Source organism: Lissotriton vulgaris, chromosome 10, assembly GCF_964263255.1.
Source record: "Lissotriton vulgaris chromosome 10, aLisVul1.2, whole genome shotgun sequence".
NCBI classification, from domain to species: domain Eukaryota; kingdom Metazoa; phylum Chordata; class Amphibia; order Caudata; family Salamandridae; genus Lissotriton; species Lissotriton vulgaris.
In genome coordinates, this window is record NC_141698.1 from 29,499,735 (window position 1) to 29,525,958 (window position 26,224).

General features: G+C 41.0%; 1 protein-coding gene across 1 annotated transcript in view; it reads right to left on the reverse strand.

Annotated features, from left to right (window-relative positions):
• LOC147684406 (myosin-4-like) overlaps window positions 1-26,224 on the reverse strand; it is a 67,081-nt gene that overhangs the window by 3,863 nt on the left and 36,994 nt on the right. The window contains exons 35-39 of the mRNA XM_086940332.1: window positions 26,063-26,188; window positions 22,549-22,719; window positions 22,356-22,460; window positions 20,526-20,621; window positions 14,604-14,738 (exon numbers count right to left, since the gene is read on the reverse strand). Coding sequence (XP_086796458.1) covers window positions 14,604-14,738; window positions 20,526-20,621; window positions 22,356-22,460; window positions 22,549-22,719; window positions 26,063-26,188 — 633 coding nt within the window. The remainder of the gene's footprint in view (window positions 1-14,603; window positions 14,739-20,525; window positions 20,622-22,355; window positions 22,461-22,548; window positions 22,720-26,062; window positions 26,189-26,224) is intronic.

A 26,224-nucleotide genomic window follows, 5' to 3' on the forward strand; every position in this document is an offset into this window, starting at 1 on the left:
TAGAGCCAACAGCTTGAGCCACTGTCCTCTTTCTGATCATGAATGACATCTTCTACTGGAGGTAGTCCTGGATATCTCCGCCCAGTCGCTCCCCCGCCATATACAGTTTTCTCATCAATAATTTCCTGCATATGTTGCAGTGATATTATCAATGATGTCATAGAAGATTTCATAAGTGATATAGTATATGGGGTAATTAGCAGGGCATGTCGAGGGAGTGAGTTGTAGTTGCCTTAGGGCACAAGCTATAACTGCTGAATTTCTGTGGTTTGTGTGTGTAAAATCGGAACCGGACTATAACGGCTCTAGACCCCTTGTTTACTTTGGTGAAGCTCTAAGGTTTATATCATTTTATTTCCAAACTATAACGTCCCTGTAACCTTTTTTCCAGCAAATTTCTACCTTTTTTAATGCTACTTCCTAACTATAACACCCCTGTAACGTTTCATTTTTTAGTGAATTTCACAGTTTTTTTAATATACATTTTGCTGCAATTTGCTCACAAGTTTATAAATATATTGTATTCACAAATCCATTCTTAGTATATATTTTAAAACTAACATTTTAAAAATGAAGGTATGGTAACTTATGTAGTCTTTCTAGAAATTCAATGCACCCAGTCTTTCTATTTTTTTTAACCCCTTCGAGGCGGATGACGAGCCCAGCTCGTCATCACCCTTACCTGCCGTGGGCGGATGACGAGCTGGGCTCGTCATGTAACGCGGCATTTTTGAAAATGCCGCGCACAGCGGGAAAAGCCGCCGCGGCGAAGCGGTTAATTCAGTTTATGGATCCGCAGATCCGTTGCAAATCCTTGGACAAATAAGTGTCTGTCAGTTTTATTAAACAAATTCAGTACTAAAACAATAACACATTTAATACAAACATATGCTATTGCAACTTCTATAAGTGGATCACTGCCTGTGTGTGGGTGGCTGTGTGAGTAACTTTGTGGGTGTGTGAGTGGCTATGTGGGTGTGTGACTGGCTGTGTATAGGTGTGTGTGTAGGTGTGTAAGTGGTTGTGTAGGTATGTGAGTGGTTTTATGGGTCTGTTAGTGGGTGTGTGAGTGCATGAGTTGTTGTGTGTGTATATATAAGCAAGTGTGTGAGTGGCTGTGTGGGTCCATGATAGGGTGTGTGAGTGGTTTTGTAGGTTGGTAAGTTGTTGACTTAGTGGGTGTGTGAGTGGATATGTGGGTGTATGAGTGTTCTGTGGGTATGTAAGTGGATGTGTGAGTAGGTGTATGAGTCTGAGTGGGTCTATGTGTCTTTTTTTAAATTGGGGTCTGAGTCCACAGATCCACCCATATCCACCTGGTTCTGTGAGGATCTGAATGGATCTGCTGATCCTTGCAGGGTCAAAAAACTTTTTCAGTACATTTCTTTCCCATGGGAATCGTGTCCCAATGCACAAAATGGCAGCCACAATTTTCCTCTCACGTTCCAGCCAGTTAATCACGGCATTGGTGGATTCGCATCTCTAGATATACATAAATATTTTTACTTTAATGACTCTGAAACGACTGAACAGATTGACACCAAGTTACAAAACACTTTTTCTGGACCAAGATTTAGCTTTCTGGAAAATTTGGTGTTAATCATGTTAATGGTACGGGCTGTAGTAGTGTCTAAAATTACTGTGGGAAATTGCATGATTAAAACGATTTTGGGACCCCCCTTTTTCTCGGCTCCCTCTAGACAGATCACCCCAAAACTTTTCAGACAGCAGCTGAAGTGACTGGCAAACTAGTTGTGAACAATTCGCGAAGATGTTTTTAGCAAATCAAAACATGCTTTTCCTATGGAAACTAGGTCTTAACTAAAACTACCTACTTGCAGTCAATCCCATGCTTAAAGACTTTTCTGTAGAAATGGCAAAATACTCTGTCCCTTTCTGTCTCAGTGCGGATGGCAATGTGCTAATTTCATGCTTAAAAACTTTGATAGAAAATCAGACATTTGAGGTGAGCAAATTCCGAGTGTCACTGGTATTGTAGGATGCACAAGCTGGAGCTGCTCTCTACCTAAACTTGGGAACTACCCAGAATTCACTTCGTCTTTTTTCCATAATTTATGCAGCACTCTATGCTTGAAAGGGTATTGGTTTGACTTATACTGAGTGCTTCCTTGTGTCTGGACAAAGCTAAACCTCTCTGAAGAGCTATAATAATAGTGAAACACGACAGGGAATGCCTTTATTCAGTCCAGTTTGGCTTTGCTTGGATGATATTTAACTAATCCAAAGCTGTAATACTTTGCATGGAGTGGTAAAAGGCTTTTGTCATTTTAGAGCTCGGCCTCTATGGCACTGTGCTAATCCTATGCTTAAAGACTTTGCTGTAGAAATTGTAAAATACTTTGTCCCTTTCTATCTCGACATGGTTTTCAGTGGGCTAATCCCATGCTTAAAAGATTTGAGGTGAGCAAATTCAGTGTGTTGTTGGCGTTCTATAGAGGAACTGAACTGCACCTAAACTTGAGAGCTATCCAGAGTTCTGCTTCTTTTTTGCACAATCCATGCGGCATACTATGCCTGAAAGGGTATTATCCCTTTCCTCCTCCCCCTCTTTTCCTCTGTTCCCTCTCACAACTTTCCTTCCCCCTTTCTCCTCTCCCCACTTCCCCCTTCCCACACACAGGCAGCTGGATGACTGTCTTTTGTACTGATATTATTGTATTCAAATACTGATGTTTAAATTAAATTAATATTATTTGTGAGAATTCCGGCAGATCTGTATTCTCAAAAAAAGCTATGCAATGTGATTTTGAAGGTGATTTTATCTCAACCTATACCCCCATGTTGTAACATGATATACCTGCAAACATCTTATCCTCCCCGCACACCCCTGCTCCCACCCACACTGCCCACCTTGGGCCTTACTCATCGCCATGGCTATGTTATTATATATAACCATATCCCCTTGGAGACGTACTGAAGGTTAACCCTATTTTATATCTTTTTCAGATCCTAGAAGGCACACTACGTGCAACACCGATGAGCACTGAACTCAACGATAATCTACACTGAGAAGTGACACCAATGTGAAACCTCTTCTATGGTTGCTACAGCCGAATGACCATAATCAGGTACTTTACTCCTTCCCTATAGCTATTTTGACCAGTCACTACTGAGACCCACATCCTTTATCCCCTCAATCTGGGACTTACTCAAGGGAGCACCTGGCATACCTAGTTTCCGATTGGCGTTGACTCGCTTCCAACGACATTCTGTTTCAACCAGTGTCAGAACAGCACTGGGCACTGACCCCAATATTAATCACTAAGAACAGTCCACTAAACGCAACCATGCGGTACCGTGGACGCGTTATGGGAGTTGAAGTCTGAGCACGAATACCCAGGGAAGATATGACACGGGCTGCACACCACAAAGTTTCCCAATTCCTTTTAACATTTCATGTCACTAAAATCATGTATAAATACACTTAATCTTTTGTTCAATTAATTGTTGTTGGTATATAACTTTATTGATTTAATGAAGTTCGCAAAATTGAATAAAAGATCTATTCTTTATGTCTATTTAGTTGAACGCGTCAACCTGACGTAACGTAACTCCCATTTTACATGCACACGTTATTCAAGTTGCCTTCTTTTCTTAACAATGACTTTTGGCACACATTTGCTTGTGTGACAGTGCAGGATTAGTTTCGCTGAAACCACATTGTTTACAAATTCCACTTTGTAAGTACACTATAACGACACCCTGAACATTTAGTTCAAGGCCTAAACACACATTGTAAAAATGTTGTTTGTTATTCTTTCATAAGGCGACATGGCTATCACAAGAGAATAAGCATGGATACTGTTATTATAAATACACACTCATTTCCGTGTTCAAATCAGAGGAGCACTATGCTGTCATTGCGAGGCCGCTGTTGTCAGTTTTAGCCCAGCTGATTCCTGTTTACCCTCTGCGAGGAGGAATGTCTCACCTGTGATCAAGACGGGGACCTGCACACCCTTACCTTCAGGTAATGGGGAGTTAGATCTTCCAGTAGGATATTCTTGGCCGAACACTTGTCCTAGGCTAACAGGTTAGGGAGCGCATAGTGGTAGTACACTATACACAATACTTATATGCCATAATATATACTTCTTCAGCACAATGGTGAAATTGTTTATTCTTTTCACTGTCCTCATATCGCTAATCACTTTCATTTGCTTTTGTCTATTAATCATGGCAGCGCATATATTCTATACAAGAATCACAATGGTTCAATAACTATTGAAATGCTCCTTTTGTGTATTTCGTGTTACCACCTGAGCATGCATGAGTGACTTTTATATCTGTTATCGCGGTTCCTTGGGGAGTCAGGGTTGTCATGTTCTGAGGTTTCCCAAACCTTTAGTTACGTGACCAGGTTTAGGGGTACTCATGGAGGAACTGTGAGCTTGCAGGACTATCACCCAACATATCCAGAGGTGGTGCATGGAATCAGTCTAGCACCATTCCAACGCTGATGTTGCCCAAATAGACCTATAGTTAGGCCTAACATGCTGTTTTTAACTGAAACTTGGCTGTCACATGATTCCTCTCCTGATATCCTGCGGCCGTCCCTGATCCTTATTACGTTTCACGCTCTGACCGGCCAGCAGGGAAATCCGGAGGTGGCTTTGCGATTATTATTCATTTGAAACTCCAATTCTTGCCGATTCCTTCCTTAGCTATTCCATTAGTAGATCATCTTATTATTAGATCAACCTCTACTACTGCTCCTTTAATTTGTGCCCTCTTTTATCGTCCCCGCACACTATGCCCCTTTTTACTCATGCAATTGGGGAACTGCTCACCACCCTAGTTGTTAACAACTCTCGCCTCCTAGTGTTAGGCAATTTCAACTTTTGGCCTTCTGACCCTCGGGAGGATAACTCATTCTAAAGATTTTACTGACCTTCTTTGTAATTTGAATTTTGACCAACATATACATTTTCCTACCCATATCCATGGTCATATTTAAGACCAGGTTTGGTCGGACAAATTAGATATTTCCACTCCAATTATTAGTCCTTGTCTTTGGTCGACCACCATCTCATCTCTTTTATTCTTGACCTTAAGGAGATGGGCACATCCTCGCTTCCCCTTAACACCTGGGTTCGCAATTGGGTACGTGTGGACAAGTACCTCCTTGGTTCCTCTCTTTTGTCCTCTCGTCCTGATTTTGCTGGGCTTTCACTCCATGACCAGGCCACAGCAGTTAACCATTGGCTTTCGTCTACTTGTGACCAGCTGGCGCCCCTTAAGTTATTGAAAACTCGACGCCTTCATGAATCTAATAGATGGTTCTCACCTGAGCTAAAATCTAAAAAACAGGCTCTTAGACGCGCGGAACGCCACTGGAGGCTTGGCTATTGCCCCACTTTAAAATCCATTTATCGCACCTTGCTTAATGATTATAACAAAATCTATTCTTTCTGCTAAATCGGTTTACTTTACATCCAAAATTCTCCTTTCCTCTAATAAATCTAAGGATATCTTTTCTATTGTCCACGATCTTGCCACATCCACAAGGGCTATCCCTAAACCTTTTCCCTCACAAGTTCTTTGTAAGAAAATAACTTAAAGTAAAAAGAAATAGAGAGATCTGATATGATATGATCCACAATTGCTCCAGGTGCTTATCATTACTTCAACTTAGACGGTATATATGTCCACTCCAGGGTACAGTCAGGTTGATGTGGAGTGAGAATGACCTCGTCTCACTTTCATGTCGAAATTTAGCCAGTGATCTCGAATATTCTTGCCAGGACCTAGGTGCTGTCCTTTTGTATTTTAACGAAAGTATAGGAGGACCCCTAATTTGAAGGTTCAGGGACCAGGGGAATAGACTTGAAAACGGTAGAGGAGTCCCTACGGGTGAAGACCCCCGTGGGGTTAATCAATGAAAAATTCCAACACCCACTGCGCAATAATACTGTACAACTACCAAGTATCTACCAATAGATTTAGATCAATTTAAAGCGTTTCTGTAAACCAAAACACAATCACAGCAATATCAACATAGACAGCTTCTTGCAATACTACACGGGATACATCTTGCATAAAATTTCACGTCATTTTATTACATTTGATAGTCATTAAAAAAATAGCTTTTTTACAATTGTCAGGTAATATCCAGAGAGATTACCAAAGGTCAGTACACAGTATACAGTCTATTACACAATTTAAAAGACAATCAGAAAGAAAAATAGTAAACAAACATTTAAAAAAACCTTGAGATTAAAAAGTCGACGCGGCGTTTCGCTTAAAAACCTTCTTCAGGACAGTTTCTATAAGGAAACACAGAATTACTTAAACAGTACTGACAATGTTCATAAAGTGTTTACACATGAATATAAAAAACTGACTATACATTTGCATATTAAGAAAATTTAGTGCAAAGAAGCTCTATATTCACAATATACCTTCCTAAATATTCTTGTTGTTTGGGTTTTATCAAGATTATAAGGAAGAATAACATTACAAATACATACTATTCAATGGTACCTATCTATTACACTATGGTCGTATATGTGCAATGCATCTTCTATTTTATATTGGTGGTTGTTGCAGTAAGCAAGCGGGATGTCTAGCTATTAGAAAGTTTCATTTAAGATAAACGCGCAAAAAATAATACTGATATGCGATTATCTGCAGAATAGGGTAATCAATAAGGTAATGCTCTTACCTCAAAACAGTATTTCTGTATCGTGCTCGGGTATTAATTACTGAGATCAGATACTAAGATGGTGTCCTAATATAGGTCCACACTTGAGACAACGACTTGCCAACTTAATAAGGCTGGGTCTAGTTGTGTTTGGTAGTTTCTAAAAAATCGAAAACACATGGGGATATTTTTAAATTCATCCCATAAAATATATATGGTTGTGCTCATATTGTGTTTATTTGAGCACAGTTACATATGAATATACCTTGTAGCCAAACTGATGAAATCCGTGCGGTGTCGGAGATGCCACCGTTCATAAGTAGTATTACTATTAGTCAATCTGCAAAATAAATATGAAAGGAGGCTCACTAAAACCCTTATACGTCAATACACCTTGGTTTTAGGGGATTATGCCTATCCATAAAGACTCACCAAGAGAGGAAGCTTTGTCAATTGCTTTAGCCGCGTGCTTTGTTTGCCTCGTCAGCTCTTTCTCGATATCGGGAAATCCTCGCGGTGTCAAGAGACTTCTGTTGGAGTATGGATAATTCCCTATTAGCTCTTTTTATTAATTTAATTCTATTGCTTATAACATTTCAGCTTTGTTTGTCGTCTATGTATTATGCGATTTTTTTGCTAACTATACTTTTAAGTCCAAGTTGTTGTCGCTATTATTTATCTCAGTTTGGATTGGAATTTAAATGAATACGCATTTCTTTCGCGAGAGTTAAATCTTGCTAAATAATTCTAGTATTTTTCCACTCATCGCCTTTTGAATTTAGGAAACTGGAACACAAGTCACAATCAAGACCCTCCCGCCTTATTGTTTAATAAGGCACATGTATTACATTTTAACAAATTATCCATTGTAACCGGCTGATTTGCTATGTCTCAAAACAGGAAGGGCATTGACTATAGCGTATCGACACCGCCCTCTTTAAACACTATCCTTCATGTCCCTTCGTGTACTTACCGTGATTAAAAAGACCGGCCTCCCTGCTCCTCCGTACACAGCATCCAGGGTTTTGCTGTTTTCAATTGGAAACATCCAGGGCAAGCCGAGAAGTGTTTAAATACAAAGGGCTTACGTATTGGATATTGTAAACGATAACGTAATTGGCTAATGCACTGTCACGTGATCGCAGAAAACTAAATACACTTTCGCTGTAGTCTTTTTTTCTATAGATAATGTCTATAGAGTTCCGTAAAATATTCATTTAATTATTTTGAAAGAGTATTAGTGATTGTTATTCATACCTTGAGGTATCATTATTAAAGTTGAACCACAACTACTGATGCCCGTGTGTACAGCCGAGCCTGGCAATGTTCGATATTACTTTTCATAAATGGGACGCAGGGTGCAGCTATTAATGGGACATTGAATAGATGGATAGATTAATATATATACTTGCCTTTGGTATACTATAATGATAGTGATGATATGTACTATACTCTTCTAAAAGAGTATTGTCCCATTAATAGCTGCACCCTGCGTCTCATTTATGAAAAGTAATATCGAACATTGCCAGGCATGGCTGTACACACGGGCATCAGTAGTTGCGGTTCAACTTTAATAATGATACCTCAAGGTATGAATAACAATCACTAATACTCTTTCAAAATAATTAAATGAATATTTTACGGAACTCTATAGACATTATCTATAGAAAAAAGACTACAGCGAAAGTGTATTTAGTTTTCCGCGATCACGTGACAGTGCATTAGCCAATTACGTTATCGTTTACAATATCCAATACGTAAGCCCTTTGTATTTAAACACTTCTCGTCTTGCACTGGATGTTTCCAATTGAAAACAGCAGAACCCCGGATGCTGTGTACGGAGGAGCAGGGAGGCCGGTCTTTTTAATCACGGTCAGCACACGAAGGGACATGAAGGATAGTGTTTAAAGAGGGCGGTGTCGATACGCTATTGAGTCAATGCCCTTCCCGTTTTGAGACATAGCAAATCAGCCGGTTACAATGGATAATTTGTTAAAATGTAATACATGTGCCTATTAAACAATAAGGCGGGAGGGTCTTGATAGTGACTTGTGTTCCGGTTTCCTAAATTCAAAAGGCGATGAGTGGAAAAATACTAGAATTATTTAGCAAGATTCAACTCTCGCGAAAGAAATGCGTATTCATTTAAATTCCAATCCAAACTGAGATAAATAATAGCGACAACAACTTGGACTTAAAAGTATAGTTAGCAAAAAAATCGCATAATACATAGACGACAAACAAAGCTGAAATGTAATAAGCAATAGAATTAAATTAATAAAAAAAACTAATAGGGAATTATCCATACTCCAACAGAAGTCTCTTGATCCCGCAAGGATTTCCCGATATCGAGAAAGAGCTGACGAGGCAAACACAGCACGCAGCTAAAGCAATTGACAAAGCTTCCTCTCTTGGTGAGTCTTTATGGATAGGCATAATCTCCTAAAACCAAGGTGTATTGACGTATAAGGGTTTTAGTGAGCCTCCTTTCATATTTATTTTGCAGATTGACTAATAGCAATACTACTTATAAACGGTGGCACCTCCGACACAGCACGGATTTCATCAGTTTGGCTACAAGGTATATTCATATGTAACTGTGTTCAAATGAACACAATATGAGCACAACCATGTATATTTTATGGGATGAATTAAAAAATATCCCTATGTGTTTTCGTTTTTTTAGAAACTACCAAACACAACTAGACCCAGCCTTATTAAGTTGGCAAGTCGTTGTCTCAAGTGTGGACCTATATTAGGACACCATCTTAGTATCAGATCTCAGTAATTAATACCTGAGCACAATACAGAAATACTGTTTTGAGGTAAGAGCATTACCTTATTGATTACCCTATTCTGCAGATAATCGCGTATCAGTATTATTTTTTGCACGTTTATCTTAAATGAAATTTTCTAATAGCTAGACATCCCGCTTGCTTACTGGCACAACCACCAATATAAAATAGAAGATGCATTGCACATATACGACCATAGTGTAATAGATAGGTACCATTGAATAGTATGTATTTGTAATGTTATTCTTCCTTATAATCTTGATAAAACCCAAACAACACGAATATTTAGGAAGGTATATTGTGAATATAGAGCTTCTTTGCACTAAATTTTCTTAATATGCAAATGTATAGTCAGTTTTTTATATTCATGTGTAAACACTTTATGAACATTGTCAGTACTGTTTAAGTAATTCTGTTTCCTTATAGAAACTGTCCTGAAGAAGGTTTTTAACCGAAACACCGCGTCGACTTTTTAATCTCAAGGTTTTTTTAAATGTTTGTTTACTATTTTTCTTTCTGATTGTCTTTTAAATTGTGTAATAGACTGTATACTGTGTACTGACCTTTGGTAATCTCTCTGGATATTACCTGACAATTGTAAAAAACTATTTTTTTAATGACTATCAAATGTAATAAAATCATGTGAAATTTTTTGCAAGATATATCCCGTGTAGTATTGCAAGAAGCTGTCTATGTTGATATTGCTGTGATTGTGTTTTGGTTTACAGAAACGCTTTAAATTGATCTAAATCTATTGGTAGATACTTGGTGGTTGTACAGTATTATTGCGCAGTGGGTGTTGGAATTTTTCTTTTGCATTTTAAACCTTTTTCCCTCTCTATCTCTTTTTACTTTAAGTTATTTTCTTTTTGCCCCTCAACCTTTGTATATGTTAGTCACCCGTTGCTATTAGTAATTATGGGTTATTATAGATGTGGAATGAATTGTGCAGACTGTATAATCTTCAATACTACTTACGATCAATTTACGCAACTTTCTTTCTAATCATGAATCATGATAATGAAATATTTTGATGGGTCTAAATCATGAATCAATTGAATGGTCATCCCATGCACTGTATGTGTTGCGCTCCCTTTCCTTTTGTTAAGTTAGGAACTGTAGATTGATTATATACACAATGTATTTGATAATCATTATAGATGTGGAATGAATTGTGCAGACTGTATAATCTTCAATACTACTTACGATCAATTTACGCAACTTTCTTTCCAATCATGAATCATGATAATGAAATATTTTGATTGATTTAAATCATGAATCATTTGAAGGGTTATTCCATGCACTATATGTGTTGCGTTCCCTTTCCTTTTGTTAAGTTAGGAACTGTAGATTGTCTATATACACAATTTATTTGATAATAAATTGTTTTTAATATTGTCATGTATTGCAAAGTGGTGTTTATGACTAGGCTATTTTTTTCTTCCCCTTTTTTATTCACTTATATTTTTTTAATATTTAATTATTTATATTTAATATTGATTATGTGTTTTAAATTGTTTCAGCCCTGACGAAGTTCTTTGTGAACAAAACGCGTTGGCTGAGGAGTTTGTTTTAATTGGAATTGAATAAAGAAACTGTGTAATACGAATTGGAGCTCTTGGATACTTTCTTCTGGTGCACCGTCCTTTTGTATATGACTTTATTAGTGACTGGATGAGCACAAACCATCTCAAACTCAATCCAGATAAGACCGAGCTGGTCCTTACTGGTGGTGCTCCTAGTCCCTGGTCTTCTATTATCTGGCCTCCTTCTCTTGGCTCTCCTCCCTCTCCTTCTCACACTGTTAAAAAGTTTAGGCATCAAAGTCAGCAGTGACCTCTCTATGCATCAGCAAGTTAGTGCAGTGGCGTCTAGGCATGTTTTCTTAACTTGCGTATCATACGCAAGATATCCCGTTTTTTTTCTACTGAGGCGCTTAAATCGATCTTGCTAGCAATGGTTCAATGGTTATCTCGCGTCTTGATTACGCGAATGCTCTGTATGTCGGTATACCCGTCTACGAGCTTCGCCGTCTTCAACTCATTCAAAATCAAGCCGCACGGCTAGTTTTTAAGCTTCCTAAATCTCATCACATTACTCCCCTTCTTAAATCCCTCCACTGGTTACCCCTCACAGAACGTTCTTTGTTTAAGCTTGGCTTTTAGATCTTTAAGGCATTAGCTGGATCCGCCCCGTCATTTGTGCCTTACATTCCCAATCGTGATCTTCGTTCCTCCACTAAAAACCTATTGCAGGTCCCCCGCTTTAAAAGGAAGAAACATGGTGGTAGGTGTTTTTCCTATTTGGCCCCTGTTTTTTGGAAATCCTTACCGCTTACTACAAGAACCACAGCTTTTTATATGGAGTTCTGCAAACTGCTGAAAACCTGGCTGTTTTCACAAACCTTTGCTGAGTGAGTAGTTCTTCCTTTACATCTGTCCCTAGCGCCAAGAAACTGCCTGGTCATCGTGGGCTCAATAAATTCCTTTCAACTTCAACTAGTTCCTACTGAGAAAGTGGGAACCGTATATATATATATCGGGCAAATAATTTTTCACCCCATCTCACCTCGAAGGCTTCGGAAAAAATGGAGGGAATCTGATGTTGATACCCTCTGGTAGGTGCTTCATGAACTCAAGAGCATTGCTTGACGTCACTTAGGTGTGGACTGAGTCCAACGCCCTCTACTGGCGGCATTGCGGCTTTGAAGTTTGCCGGATCCAGTCTGATGCCTGGGGATTGTTCTACAGGTGAGGAATATGCAGGTAGATAGTGTATCTACCAGTAATATTGTTACTGCAGGTAAGTAACTTTTTCTTTTCAAATGATTGAGAGGTCCTCATGATGGCGCAGCCAGTGGGCTTATAAGTGATGTCTGGGATTGAGAAGCAATTGAACTTGACTAAGATGGCACACATCTTTAGCCCACCTCCACTTCCATTCTACTGGCTCCGGCTGTGTGTCCTTAGGACCAATATGCGCAGCAGGCATCCCCTCACTGGCTGGCATTCTGGTCTCCGTCAGGAGTACTTCCATTGTGGGTTGAAATGTTGTCTGATCAGTGGATGTTTTTTACTTGTTTGTTTTAGTACTGTTGGTATGAGGTAATTCACTGGCTTGTTGGAGTGGCTATTGTGGGAGATGGGAGGGAAGAGGGACACAATCCTGCACACGACATACAGAGGATAACACCTTCTGATGAGCTAATCTGCACATTGATAATCATCAGGCTGACATACCAGATTATAATGGGACATCCTACTGATAGCACTATTCATTTTTGACATGGAATTTTCTGAGGAAAAAGCCCCTGAAAAACACTACATTTACTAGCAAATCTAAACTGCCATATTAGTGACTTTGCTATCCTACAGGCGACATACCTTGATGCAACTGGGATGTCCGCTTTGCATTAAAATGGTGCTGCCACAGATCACTAGTGGATTATCCTTTGTATGCTAGAGGAACTGCTCTACGGGTTAATCAGGGTGTTGGATTACAGGTCCTCGATGAGGCAAATGACATACAGGGCTGTTACAATATAATTCAATCCTTGATAGTTGGAATGCAAGTGACATTACTCAATTGCTGGGGCCCCAATACGGGTGATACCAACTTTCTGCGGCCACTGTAGGCCAAATCCTTGGCAGTATCTCCTCAAATGATATTGTGGGGAGGGTATTTTAGTTTGATACTGGACCGACAGATTGGTCGAATGCGGACACACATAAGAATCAACACTCAGGAATTTTATGGGAGATGACGGTCTAGGAGATACATGGAGACATAGATTTCCTGACACAAAATAAGGCACACATATCTCAAGGGCACATGGGTCCTAGGCATGTCTGGACTTTTGAGTTAGCACAAGGGATCTTCTTAGCTGGTCCACTAGGGTTGACCACCTTCTGCGTACATTGTCTGATGATTTGCCCGATATCCTGGTAATAGAGATCCCACACCCACATATAGAGCATTTACATGGCATCTGCCCCCTGCAACCCTATTGGACGATGTCTTTAGGGAAGAGATTAAGACACAAATGGAAGCATGCTTTCACCTAAATAAACACTCTGTGCCATCAACAGGCACACTATGAGAAGCTTTTAAAGCTTATATGTGGGGAATTTGTGTGGCCAAGCATAATGGGGTTCGCAGGGCTCTAATGGAATGACTAGATACGCTAGAAAAACAGCTAGGAGCACTTGAAAATAAATATTCGCCAACAGATGGCCTGAGCACTTGCTGGTGTTAGGGACACACTTACTGAATTTAATAAGACTGCTGATCAAGTGGTGAAACACTTATACAAACATGCCACGGCGCATAGATACAGCGAGGCAGAGAGGCCGGGCAGGACCCTGGCCTCCCTTATTCTTCCTTTAAAGTCTCTACAAGACATTACATTATTAGTGGAAACGATGCTCAGACCATCCTGGCTGACTTTGTCAGATATTATACTGAACTACACACATCCTGAGTGCAAGCCCCCTATGGATTATGCTGCCTATTTTGACTATTTAGCATTAGCCTGGCTGGAGGGCCCTCATAGGAAGCTTTTAGAGATACCCGCCACTTCAGATGAGATTACCTCTGTGAGTTCTAGTCTCCCCACATGCAAGACTCCTAGGAATTACAGGTTCCCAGTTGAATTCTATAAGTCATGCTCAAGGTTACTGGTGCCTAAACTGTTGCAAGTGTATAATGTGGCACTAGATAATGATACCCTCACTGAGGGAGATCATCCTCATTACACTCTTATAAGCAGACAAACCACCGGCACAATATGAATCTTACCACCAAATTTCCCTCATTAATATGGATGCCAAAAGGTTTTTTTTAATGCTCTAATGGGATTCGAGTGCCTGTGGTATCTCTCATTTGTATACCTTCCTGACAAAAGCAGAATTTTAAAACTCCTTGCATTATCCTTTTAGGACACCAACTCCTTCAGTACTGAAGGCATTCAGTGTGACATTTCATGTCAGAATAAAAGTTCTACTAATTCTGGTGTTACGCAATTAGGATTTGCTCATTTTTTAATGTTGGCAGAATTACATCTTAGGTGAAACTGATAGAATAACCTTTGAAATGAAGGCAGATTTGAGTTGAGAAGAGCTTGCCTTCAGCTTGAAATATCTTACCTTGCTCCCAGCATCACGAGTCTTGGTTCTGAGTTTATTGACTTGGGATTCTGCAATGTCGGCCCTTTCCTCAGCTTCTTCAAGCTCGTGTTGCACCTTCCTGAATCTGGTCAAATGTGCATTGGCTTGTTCCTCCTAATACCAGAAAATCAACAATACCAATGTACTTGCATTTTGAAAGGAAGGGAAACAGCAGTTACACCGCAAGCGGTACAATGCATGCCATCACCCCGCATGCCGTTGCAACGCAAAAGGTGTGTAGCAGTGGGTAGGTGTTGGATTTAACTCCAACACCTTCCTTACTGTTGCACACACTAGAGTTGGAACATTTAAAAAATTTGTTTAAAGTAGAAACAATGGTTATCAGCACATATTTAATCCTGCACACACTTCTGCCTTTGCTTTGGTGAAGAGATAATTTTTGTACACATGGATTAGTTCAGATACGCTGACAGGATTCTCTATACGAATGTTCTCCTTTTCTTGATAATATATTTATTTATAAAGTTTTGTATAGCACGAACGTGACCCTTACGGGTATCAGAGCACTTTCCAATCTTGAGTAAGAGGTATACAGTATTGGGAAGCAAAACATTTGTTACATAATGATGCAAGTTGCGTGCAAGGCTCCTGTAGGTATCAGAACTCTTCATATAAGGGTAGGGGGGATACAGTAATGGGTGAGGAACATTCGAACATATGTATGTACAACACATGCTAACAATTTTTTTCCCAGGTATATAACCATGTCTTAAGTCAATCAAGACAACCAAGTAGAGGGCAGTAATGAAGTCTAGGAGCCAAAGCCTATTAGGGCAGGAACGTGAGTATTAGGATTTTTTTCACTTCCTTTTTGAAGGAAGCTGTGGAGGAGATTGTATGGATTTTCAGAGTACGAGAGTTCCAAATCTTCGGGGCAATGCCTGCGAAGGCTCTGTTACTCGATCACCTTTTGTGGAAAACCTGTGGTTTAAGGAGCATTGTACTTGCACTTCGTGATACTCTACAGTCCCCTGATAGTTCTATTTTTTTAGCCGAATTAATGGGTATCTTTGAATGAAGGGCTTTGTGCATCATGCAGGAAATTTGTAACTGTATTCTTGCCTCGTATGGTAACCAGTTTAGGGATTTTAGGGCTCGGGATCTGTGTTCTTTTCTTTTTGTCCCAGTAATCAATCTAGCTGCGGCATTAAGGGAAGCCCTTAGTGGGGCCAGGCTCTGTTTGTGGAGACCACATAACATAGCGTGGAACTACCATTATCTAGTCTTGACAAAACTAGAGCTTATACTGCCAATTTGAAGTCTTTCTATCGAAGGAATGGTTTGAGATTCCTTAGTTTACTCATCTGGTGTTTAGCATCCTTGCTTGCATTGCTGATATGGTTCTTCATATTCAAGTGCATGTCTAGCATGATACCAAGGGATTTAGCTGATTCAATAATGTGGGGGGAACAGTTGAAGGATGTGAAGTGTTTCATCCAAAGGTCAATCTTGGGAGTGTGATTCGGGAAGCGATGAGAAGAAATTCAGTTTTGGATGTGTTGAGCAAGAGGTAGTTGTCAGTGAGCCAGTTTTGAGTGTTCATCAGGATTGAGTTGAGTGAGATGATGTCTTTTGGGGAGGTGATTTTCAGATGCAGTTGATTGTCATCCGCATACATATGAAAAAGAATGTTCGCAGAGTTCAAGGCATTTGCTAACGGTTCCAAGAGTAAATTGAGGAGTATTGGTGATAGGGCGAACCCTGTGGAACCCCCATTGTTACTGTACAGGGCTGAGAAAGAGATTGATTCATCTTGATACTTTGGGATCTGTTTTGAAGGAAGGAAGTGAACCAATTCAATACCAACCTTGATAAGCCTGTGTTCTAGAGTAGATGGTAATTTGATATGGTTCACAGGGTCGAAGGCAGAAGGTAAGTCAAGGAGGATCAATAAGCAAGATTTAGTATGGTCTAGGAACTATAAAATGTCACCTATGATGTGTGTGAGTGCAGATTCAGTGCTGTGCCCTCTCCAGGAAACATGATGATCCAGCAATTGAAATTTCTCGATGTGTGAGCACAGTTGAATTAGCACGCATTTTTCAAGATGTTTCGCCAGAGTGGGGATATTGGAAATGGGACGGAAGTTGTTCAGATCGGAGCTGTCTGCGTTAGATTTTTTTCGAATGGGGGATACCTGTGCTGCTTTTAGACAGTCTGGGATTGTGCCTTGCACTAGTGAAGCATTGACGATCTTGCACCATAAGGGGTGGAGGCTTTTATTTCCTTGAAGAAGGGAGGTGGAAGAGGGTTGCTGAAGTGGTTAGACGGATTGATTGCAAGAAGAGTGTTGTACATTTCACTGAGTAAAGGTGTGCCAAGATGCATTGTTCTTGAGGCTTAAACTAGGGGGGATGAGTGCCTCTTGGTAGGTAAGAAGGGCCAAGGTTTCATACATTGGGAGAAGAGCCTTCTTTAATTCAATATCTATATTGATGCAATTAGTTTTCTTGGACAAGAAGGCGGTTAAATCGTCACACGTAGGAGAGCCGTCACCAAGGTCATGGCGGTTGGGTGTCTTGACCGATTGTTGTTTAAGGAGTTCAGAAAGTTTCTTACGGCGGTTTGTAGCTTGATTAAGTTGGGATCTAAAGAAGTCTGCTTCTGCAGACTTTATTTTTTTGTTGCAAGAATTCCTGATAGCTCTAAGAATTTTTAAATGTTCGCTGGATGGTATCGATCTACATGATCTTTCAGCTGCCCTCAGTTTACAACGTTCCAAGTTTAGGTTGGAGTTGAACCAAGGTTTGAAAATGTTTGTGGGAGGCATTTTTATGTTGTAAAGGGGCTTTAGCAGCCAAGACATCAGAGATAGAGGAATTGTAAAAATCAGTGAGGATATGAACATCCATCAAGTCTGCTTGGGTAGACAAGGTATTTTTACAACAGGTAGCTAGTTCTTCAGTGTTTATATTTTTGAGATTCCTTTTCCATTGCTTCATTTTCATGGGCTGGACCCCCCTTTACCTACACCTTCCTGTTAATGAAAAAGAGGATGCAGTAGTGGTCAGACCAATCACATGGGGTAATGGAGTCCAGTGTGATGGTGTTTCCTTTGGCTATGATGAGGTCCAGAGTTTCACCCTTGTTATGAGTTGAGCTATCACAGAAGGGTGTCAGTTCTTGATCCAAAAGGAAGGATTTGAGACAATTCACTATGTGATCATTTGGGTTAGTCCAGTGTAGGTTAAAGCCTCCCAAGAAGATTTGGGACACTAGAGGGTCATAATTGGAAGACATGATTTATATTAAGAGTTGAATGAAGGAAAGATTGTCTCCCACGGGGTGGGTGGGGTGGAAAATGTATGTAATTTGCAGACCGGGCTCGTTTTGCACGATATGGTGGTGCATAGATATTCGCAGGAGATCGGAGCAGGGGTTTCTGACTGTGAGACCGAGGGTGTGCGTCTGTGTATACAGGCTATTACTCCACCCTGTTTCAAGGATCTGTCCACACAAATTATGTCATAACTAGGTGGTACTAGAAGCTCAAGGGTAAGGGAGGAAGACAATTTAGCCAGGTTTTGTGAGGATAAATATATCCAGTTTGTTAGTCAGGATGAGATCATAGATATCGGTGGTGTGTTTACTAGATGTTCTGCAGTTGAGAAGTACGCATTTCAGTTGGTCAGTCAATTGAGGAGTAGGAGTCTGGAGGATGTTAACCCACTTGCGTTTTTTGCTATTTATAGCTTTGGGATTGTAGACAGATTCTCTGTCAGGTTAGCGTGGATAGTTTGGATTTGACCTGGTATGGACTTGTCAGAGACTAATGGGACGTACTAAGATACGAGTAGATCAAGAATCTCACTGGTCGAGAGATAATCCTGATGTCTTCTGGGGCAAGAGGAGGCATTTGGGAGGGGTGAAGTATTAAAGGTGTTGGGAAAAGTATGTGTGACAGGTGCAGAAATTCTGTAAATAAGTACACTAGTTTGGGTCCTTAGCGTGCTAAGTGTTTTGAGTAAGGGGAGATGTTCAATAGTAATGGCCTTCAGTTCTCGGAGTTCTTCTGTGAGAAGACACAGGTGACACGAGATTTTATCTAGACGAGCGGCCCAGTCTGATTTTTGGTAGTTTGATAAGGGTTGTGTGGGTAGTTCCGGCGGGGGTTTCCTTGTGTGATCGCTGCGGGGACCAAGGCGGCATTGAGGAGGTTAGAGGGGGTGCATGAAGCAGTGCAGTCTTGTTGAATCTCTGTTAAGGGGGGGAGAGGAGCCGTTGGTGGATGGCGGGTGATAGGGGTTGTGGTGGCAGATGGGATGGGAGCGAGGAAAGGATGAGTGGGTTAGGCGTGATAAGATCCCTGGAAGGCAGTTGCCTGGATATAGACTGGGTTGAAGGTGCGTTAGGGTGGATCAAGCAGGGAGGTTCACCAGAGGAGGAAGGGGTTGGGGAGGCAGGAAAAGAATTCTCAACAAGGGATCCAATTTGCATCTGTGTGGAGCCCGGGGAAGTTTGAGAAGCTGTAGGTCCAGTAGCTGCTAGATTCATAGGTGATGTAGACTGTGTAGGTTCTGATTATACTAAGTCAGGGGACTGGATGGAACAGAGGTTGCTTCGAGAGAGAGGGTGGTTATGATCAGATTCGGTCAGCTGAGGCTTGAGGAGGGATATGAGAGTGATACAGTTTGTAAGATTATGTTTTAAGTGGGAAGGAGAAGACTTTGAATTAACAGCCATCTTGAGGGTTGGGAAGATATTATCCGAAGCTTGAATTAGGATAATCCTGTTATTGTAAAGGGAAATGGTGGTGTTTGCACTGTAGAGTGACAAGGGTGAGCTGTAAGTTTGAGGCCTTTCTGTGTTTTCCTGGTACCTTTTATACGAAGCATGGAGTAGAAGATGGTACTCCATCGTGCCCATTTTCTGGTGTAGAAGATCAGGTCATTAGTTATTTTCCCCGCTTTTGCACAGAAGTAAAACTCAGAGATAAGAGTTTCAGGTCGGGTTTTTGGTAACCTATGTTTGTGCTTCATGGTTGAATTTTTTGAGAGGTTGGGAGGGTAGTTGATCGTGAAGGCATGGCGACCGGCTGGGACAAACCCTGTATCAATTCTGTGATGAGCAAAGGTGAAGCCTTATGAGTGGTGGAGCAGATTTAGGAGCACTCAAGCGCATTGACAGTCGAAGGTTGAGAGAAGGAGATCCTTAAGTGTGACATATGGAAAATATTTGAAGTTCAAGGCTGAGAGAAGGTCAGGGAATTCCTTTTTAATATCTGCGTAGAAACGGGAATGGTCAGTGAACAAAGTCGCGTGGAGATAATAGGTAGACTGTGACAACTGAAATTGCGCCTGGATGAGAATCATTAACAGGAGGTGGGCGGAAGCCGAGCTCCCCTCGAGTATGGCTACAAGTTAGTGTCAATAGGATGGTGGAACTGCAGAGGATGAAAAGGTGCTCTCTTTTTCAATAACATAGGATTAGCTAATACCAGATAGGATTAACATGATGAGTATTAAATAGCAAGTGCCCAATTATGCAAGAGGAGAGGGAAAAAGTATTGTTTTTAAATGAAAAAAGCATTAGTGGTCCTTCAAGCTTCTGGTTTGTCCTATTCATATCAGTGAAGAGACTGTACCAAAAGGCCGTTCTCCTAAATATTTACGGAGTGGGAGATCAGAAAAGTTAAATCCTGTAATTCTAACAGGTTGTCATTGGAAAACTGTGGCCCTCCTGTCTTGTTCATGACTTGTCAGGTGGTTAGATTGTTACCATACCAATGGTCATATAGAATAATGAAAGCTATGGTGAATTTCTGGCTATTACACCATTCTATGAGGCATCTTGCTTGGATTTTATCAGCAATAATAATGAAATGTGTGATTGGATATATTTGCATAAAAGAGGAATTAGAAAAATACTGCCAAATCTTACCGTGTCCTCGGCCTGTCTCTTGTAGGCTTTAACCTTCAACTGCAGTTTGTCTGCCAAGTCCTGCAGTCTCAGGACATTCTTCTTATCTTCCTCAGACTATAATTACAAAATGAGTTTGATTCATTAGTAACAGCCGTTATTTTCATCATCTGAATTGGTGAAATGGGAAACTCTTTACATTTGTAAGTTATTTTATTTTTTCAGAATAAAATACTCCTCTGTTATGTTATTCAGTAATATGTAAGTAGAAAAACAGTATTGGAGTTCTGTTTATTTATGAATAAAATTTTTATGCATCATGATCTTTAGACCTGATAGCCTTGGGGTGGTCTCACCCCTAGCTTTTCTCCTCCCTCCTCCTCTTTTCTAACCTCGTTGGCGCTGGTATCAGGACTCCGCGCACTTTACCACTGCTTACCAGTGCCAAAGTGTTTGTGCTCTCTCTCCAGAGTATGGTTTCTGCTTTAGCCATATGGTACCTGTAGCCTGGCTCTGATCACTTGACTACTTGTAGTTGGCAGTTGGGCTTTGTGCATTTCTTCTAGACAGCCACACACAATGCGAGCTTTGGTGTGTCTCAATGAGCCATCTCTGGCAGGATGAAGGGGAGGAGCTGGGTACAGCCTCACTTCCACCAAAATAGGTCGTGTCCTATCCTCCTATCCACACACAAAGGGCTGCATATCCCCGTGGTAGTGAGTTTGGAGCCAGGGCAGGAAAGGAAGATGTCAGTGCACTTCAAAGAATTTCTTTGAAATCTCCCGCTCTTCAAAGGCACCACTGGGTATAGGTACCGGATCTCAGACGCCACCACTTCAGTACACTTCTGAACCTGTGAATACCCTGCCAGGAAGAAGGACTGCTGTGCTGCTGAAGGACTGCCACTGTGCTGGACTGCACTGTGCTGGACTCCTGCTTTGCTGGACTTCTGCTTTGCTGTACAGCTCTTCTGCCTGCTTCCCTCTTGACTGGGTGAGAAGGACTGAACCTGCATCTCTTGACCCTCAAAGCCCAGAATGACTCCAAAGGTTAGTTGGCTGGTGTCCTGATCAGGGACATAGCAGGCTTCCAACCCCTACTCCTGGACTCTGACATCTATGAGTCTACCCCGCCACGGGGTACCACTCCAGTACTGGACCCTTGGATGTGGGCATAAGGTGCTTGCCAGTGGAACTGACAACATCTCCGTTGCGTGACACATACCCGAGCAGAACCGATGCATATCCTTGGGTGAACAGCGCAACCCTGAGCAAATCATTGCACCCCTGCTGCGGTGTGGCTGGGATCTGACTCAAATGACTTGTATCACTGCTGCAATCCGCATCTTGGGACCAAACACTCTGCAACCAGGATTTAGGTGCAGCAGGTCTAACTGGGTCTATGTAACCGACCCACCTTGCATCGCGGTCGGCCTGAGCTTGTGACTTTGTCCTGGTTTGGCGTGACCAGATATTCCCCAAAGCGCTTTGTGCTTTTTGGCGTTTTTTTCACTATAAATTTTAGAAATCAATATCTCCGGTTCTATTAATTAGAATTTTGTTGTTTTGGTCTCTTTTGATTTATTGAGGTCAGATCTTTTTTCTAACATGTGTGGGACCTTTTTGTGTGGTGTTTTCACAGTTTTACTGTTTGAAGTGTTACACAAATACTTTACAGATCGCTTCCACGTTACACCTGACTGCTCTGTGCCAAGCTGCCAGAGGATGAGCAAAGGTTAATTTAGGGTCTGTGTGCTCCTTACCCTGACTAGGTTTGAGGTTGTTGCTTGACCAGAGCTTATACTCCTGTCAACCGGTAACCACATTTCTAACAGTGGTTAATTATACATACCTGATATGTTAGTTCCTTAAATCTCCTCTCGTACTTGCGGACACCTTTAATTGCTTCTGCCCCGCGTTTCTGTTCAGCTTCCAGCTCGTTCTCGAGTTCATGGACCTAAAAGTGGAATTAATATGGATATATTATTCTCTCACTGACCCCTACCTCCATACTCTAACAATGCGAGCTCTGCTGTGTAACTCACTCTGCTCTCCAGTTTCTGGAGCTGCTTCTTGCCACCCTTCATCGCAAGCTGCTCGGCCTCATCCAGGCGATGTTGCAGGTCCTTCACAGTCTGCTCCAGGTTCTTCTTCATTCTCTCAAGATGGGCACTTGTGTCCTGCTCCTTCTTGAGCTCCTCCGCCATCAATGCAGCCTACATTGAATCATAAGTTTGTGCTTAGTATTGCAGAGGACATGTTTTTCTTCCAAGCACTTTAACCTTTTTTAGTAAAAACACTTTTTACTTCACTAACGCCCAAAATATTGTGGCAGGATAATGTATTTATCAAATTATGCAGGTAAAGTCGGGTCTTAAAAGCTGTCTTGAATTAATTTTAAGTATAATCTTTCATTACGAAAAAACATAGTATTGAGTTTGAGAGCTATTCAAAAGATATCCCTCCAAGCATAATTTTAATTTGGAGATTACAAATTTTGGTTTGTGAGAGGAGCTCTTTGTGCTCCTCTCACAAAGGTTTTGAGCTGGTGAGTGGTAATAAAATAAATCCAGTATGAGCAAGGCTCTGTAGGCCACTAAGAGGGCCCTGATCTTAGTACAATAAATGAATTTCGACCATATAGTATGCCAGCAGCAATCTAAATCTGTTGATGCTGAGCTATGGACAATAATGAGAGATGGGTCACAATTAGAATTACCTTCACACAAGTCCTATTTTGGGAGTAGCATCTTGAAACTCACAGTAGAACATCCGTGCTGGTAAGCAGGAGCAGAGTTTAATTTAAAAAAAGGTGGTAATTATCCACAGATAGAGAACATCAAGTACAACCAATGGGGGCTGTTGGGCTTTCTATGTATTTTTTTAAACTGCAAATTAAATAGCTGTCATCAGTGTACATGAATCTCCACCAGATATGGTGAAGGGCTTCTAAAGGGTAAAGATCATAGTTAAAAATGCAAGATTTTCGAGCCTTTGGGGCATGCCATTTAACTTATGTAGGAGTATATTTGAAAGGTGTCTGTGCAGCTTCTTGATGGCAGATCTGGAGGCTTGAAGCAAGAATGGGCATCAGTGGGGTCAAAAGTGGCAGTCAGCCGCACCACAATAACCAACTAAACACCACCTTCATCATTTGCCTCCTTTAGCCATTCATATGCTACCTATACAACCATTATTACATATTCATTCCTGGACCAAAACACCCCTGTAATGGGTCCAGGATATTACTGGTTTCTGCTGAAGCTCAGCCATACCAGCATGTTAATATGATTTACCCAGAAGTGGCATCTGGGAAATGGGCCTGAATTTAGAAAGTCGGTTAAAAAAGGCTTTTTTCAGCAGTGGTGTTAATCCTATAAGTTTCCTTTCCGGATGGTCTCGATTGATAATTAGAAGACTCAGATTCATAAAAGTAACTTTCAATAGAGGTTTAAAGTATGAAAAAAGGGAAATATAAGAGGTAGTTGTGGAGAAGTGTGGCTCACTGGTTAGAGCGGCAGACTCTGAAGCAGAGATCAGGCCCGGGACCAGGGTTCAAGTCCAGACGCAGCAGGGTCTTGGGGTTAATGTTCGCTGACTCGATAATTCTTGCCTCAGCGCCTACTCTAATCATGGGTCCCACGCTGCAAATCTGGGAAATAGCTTGCTTAATCTCCACAATGGCCCCTACAACACTGGGATGCCTGGCTTCACCTTGGGTGTGCCCAGGAGGGGCATCTCACAGGGAGAGCCAGGAAGGGTTCCACAGCGTTATACAGCGCCGGGATGCCCCGTTGCTGGGGCAGCTGTGCGCTTTACAAGTATACTACATTTACATTTAGTCTCTGAGATTCTAAATATCAGAAGACAGAGGGAAATCCTCTGCTTCAGTATTCCTGCAGAGGTTTGAACCTTGATGTAAAAGATTGGATGGCTCCACAAACATCATCAAAAAGTAGTGACATCACTCCTACAATAGGCAGGAGAGTTTGCGTTTTCGGGCCATAAGTTTGCATTTGTTGAAATAGGCTTTTTCAAATTTGGTTAATATGCTTTTAGCGGTGAAATGGCATCCACACGTTGATTCGGATGGATAGAGCACACACCAGGCATGGAACACATTTTCAAGTAACATACCTTTAAATTTGCATTGGAAAGCTAGAACATCTACCAATGTTAAGGTCTTTCTGGAATTTAGAGACTACCAAAGCGAGGGGTACAGTCTCTTCATTCTTTCAGGATTGGGTGAGTTTAGTAGTTTTTAGCAGAAGATCAGTGAAGAAGTGCGAAGTTGGATAAATATCCATGTTTGAACAAGTGGGAGGAAGTACCTTCCAGAACACAAGGAAAAGGATTAACAACTGGATATAGGATATGCCTAGCTGAGTTTGTGGTGGTGGTGGTGGGGGGGGGGGGGGGGGGGTGCATAGAGTGAATTAAGATGACAAGCTCCTGTGCTGACCAAAACGTCTGAACTGCTGGAAGTGAGATTTGGTCCAACCAGTGATCAGGGACATCTTAAGGATTTTTGGGGCCCTGGACCAAATGCAATTTGAGAGGCCCTGTTTGAAACAGCTTTGAATTTAGGATCCAATTTCATCTCTTTGATGCCCTCTTTGGCCAGATCATTGACAGTGTTCAGGCACACTCCTCCAAAATCGAACTGTTTTTACATCTGATATTGAAGGAAAGTAGTGTGTTTTTAAAATTACAATACAGAAGCAGTTAACTAATCATATTGCAAATAATCTTTGTGACCTTCCCCCTCCCATTTCTCATTAGTGAAGTCCTGTTTTGATCTAAAACAATTTATTTTATGTATGTTCATCGTGTGAAAAACACGAACTTTTCTCTGCAAAGTATCTGTAATAGACTCCAATATGTCACCCACATAAAAAATAATTTAAAGGAAAACGGTATATAAAACAACCCGTTAAAGGGGTATTCAAACTCATCAGAGCAAGACTCTTCAGAACAGAGCTGGCTCTATCAGGGGCTCTGCCTCCAACAAATATTGGTGGAACAGCAACTCTAGACATTAGACTGACCTGTAACCATTTCTGGTACCGGTTTTGCTACACATTAGCAGAGAAGATGGCAAACCTGAGGAAATTTCCAAGGGTGGGACTTCCACAGTCTCCCTAATACTACATACACTCCCTGTACTACATACAGTGGCCTTGTTGCCAGCGGCACAAACCTTGAATCTGCCACTTTCACATATATTTGCTGTGACCAGCCTCCTTTCAATCAAGCCCATAGTCTGGTGTGAGTCAGGTCTCAGTTATAAAAAGAACAGAAAGTTTATTGTTATGACTAAAATTAAGTATATGAGTTTTGGTTTTTCATAGTGATCAGTGAATCATGTAATCTACACAGGGTTGTAAAATACCATGAATGTGCTGTGGTAATAACATGTGATTGTATTATCACAATATTGCCAGAGTTTGTGGTTTACCTCACCAAGATATAACATATATATTGTTTTTAGGATATTTTAAACCACTAATAAAACATACTTAAAGCTTTAGTTATCAAGTTCTTTAAGAAGAAACTTACATCAGTGATGGCCTTCTTGGCTTTTTCCTCAGCATTCCTGGCTTCCTGGACGGCTTCCTCTACTTCACTCTGGAGCTGAGAACTGTCACTCTCAAGCTTTTTCTTGGTGTTGATGAGACTTGTGTTCTAAAAATAAATTCATTCATTAATTCAGTGTTTATC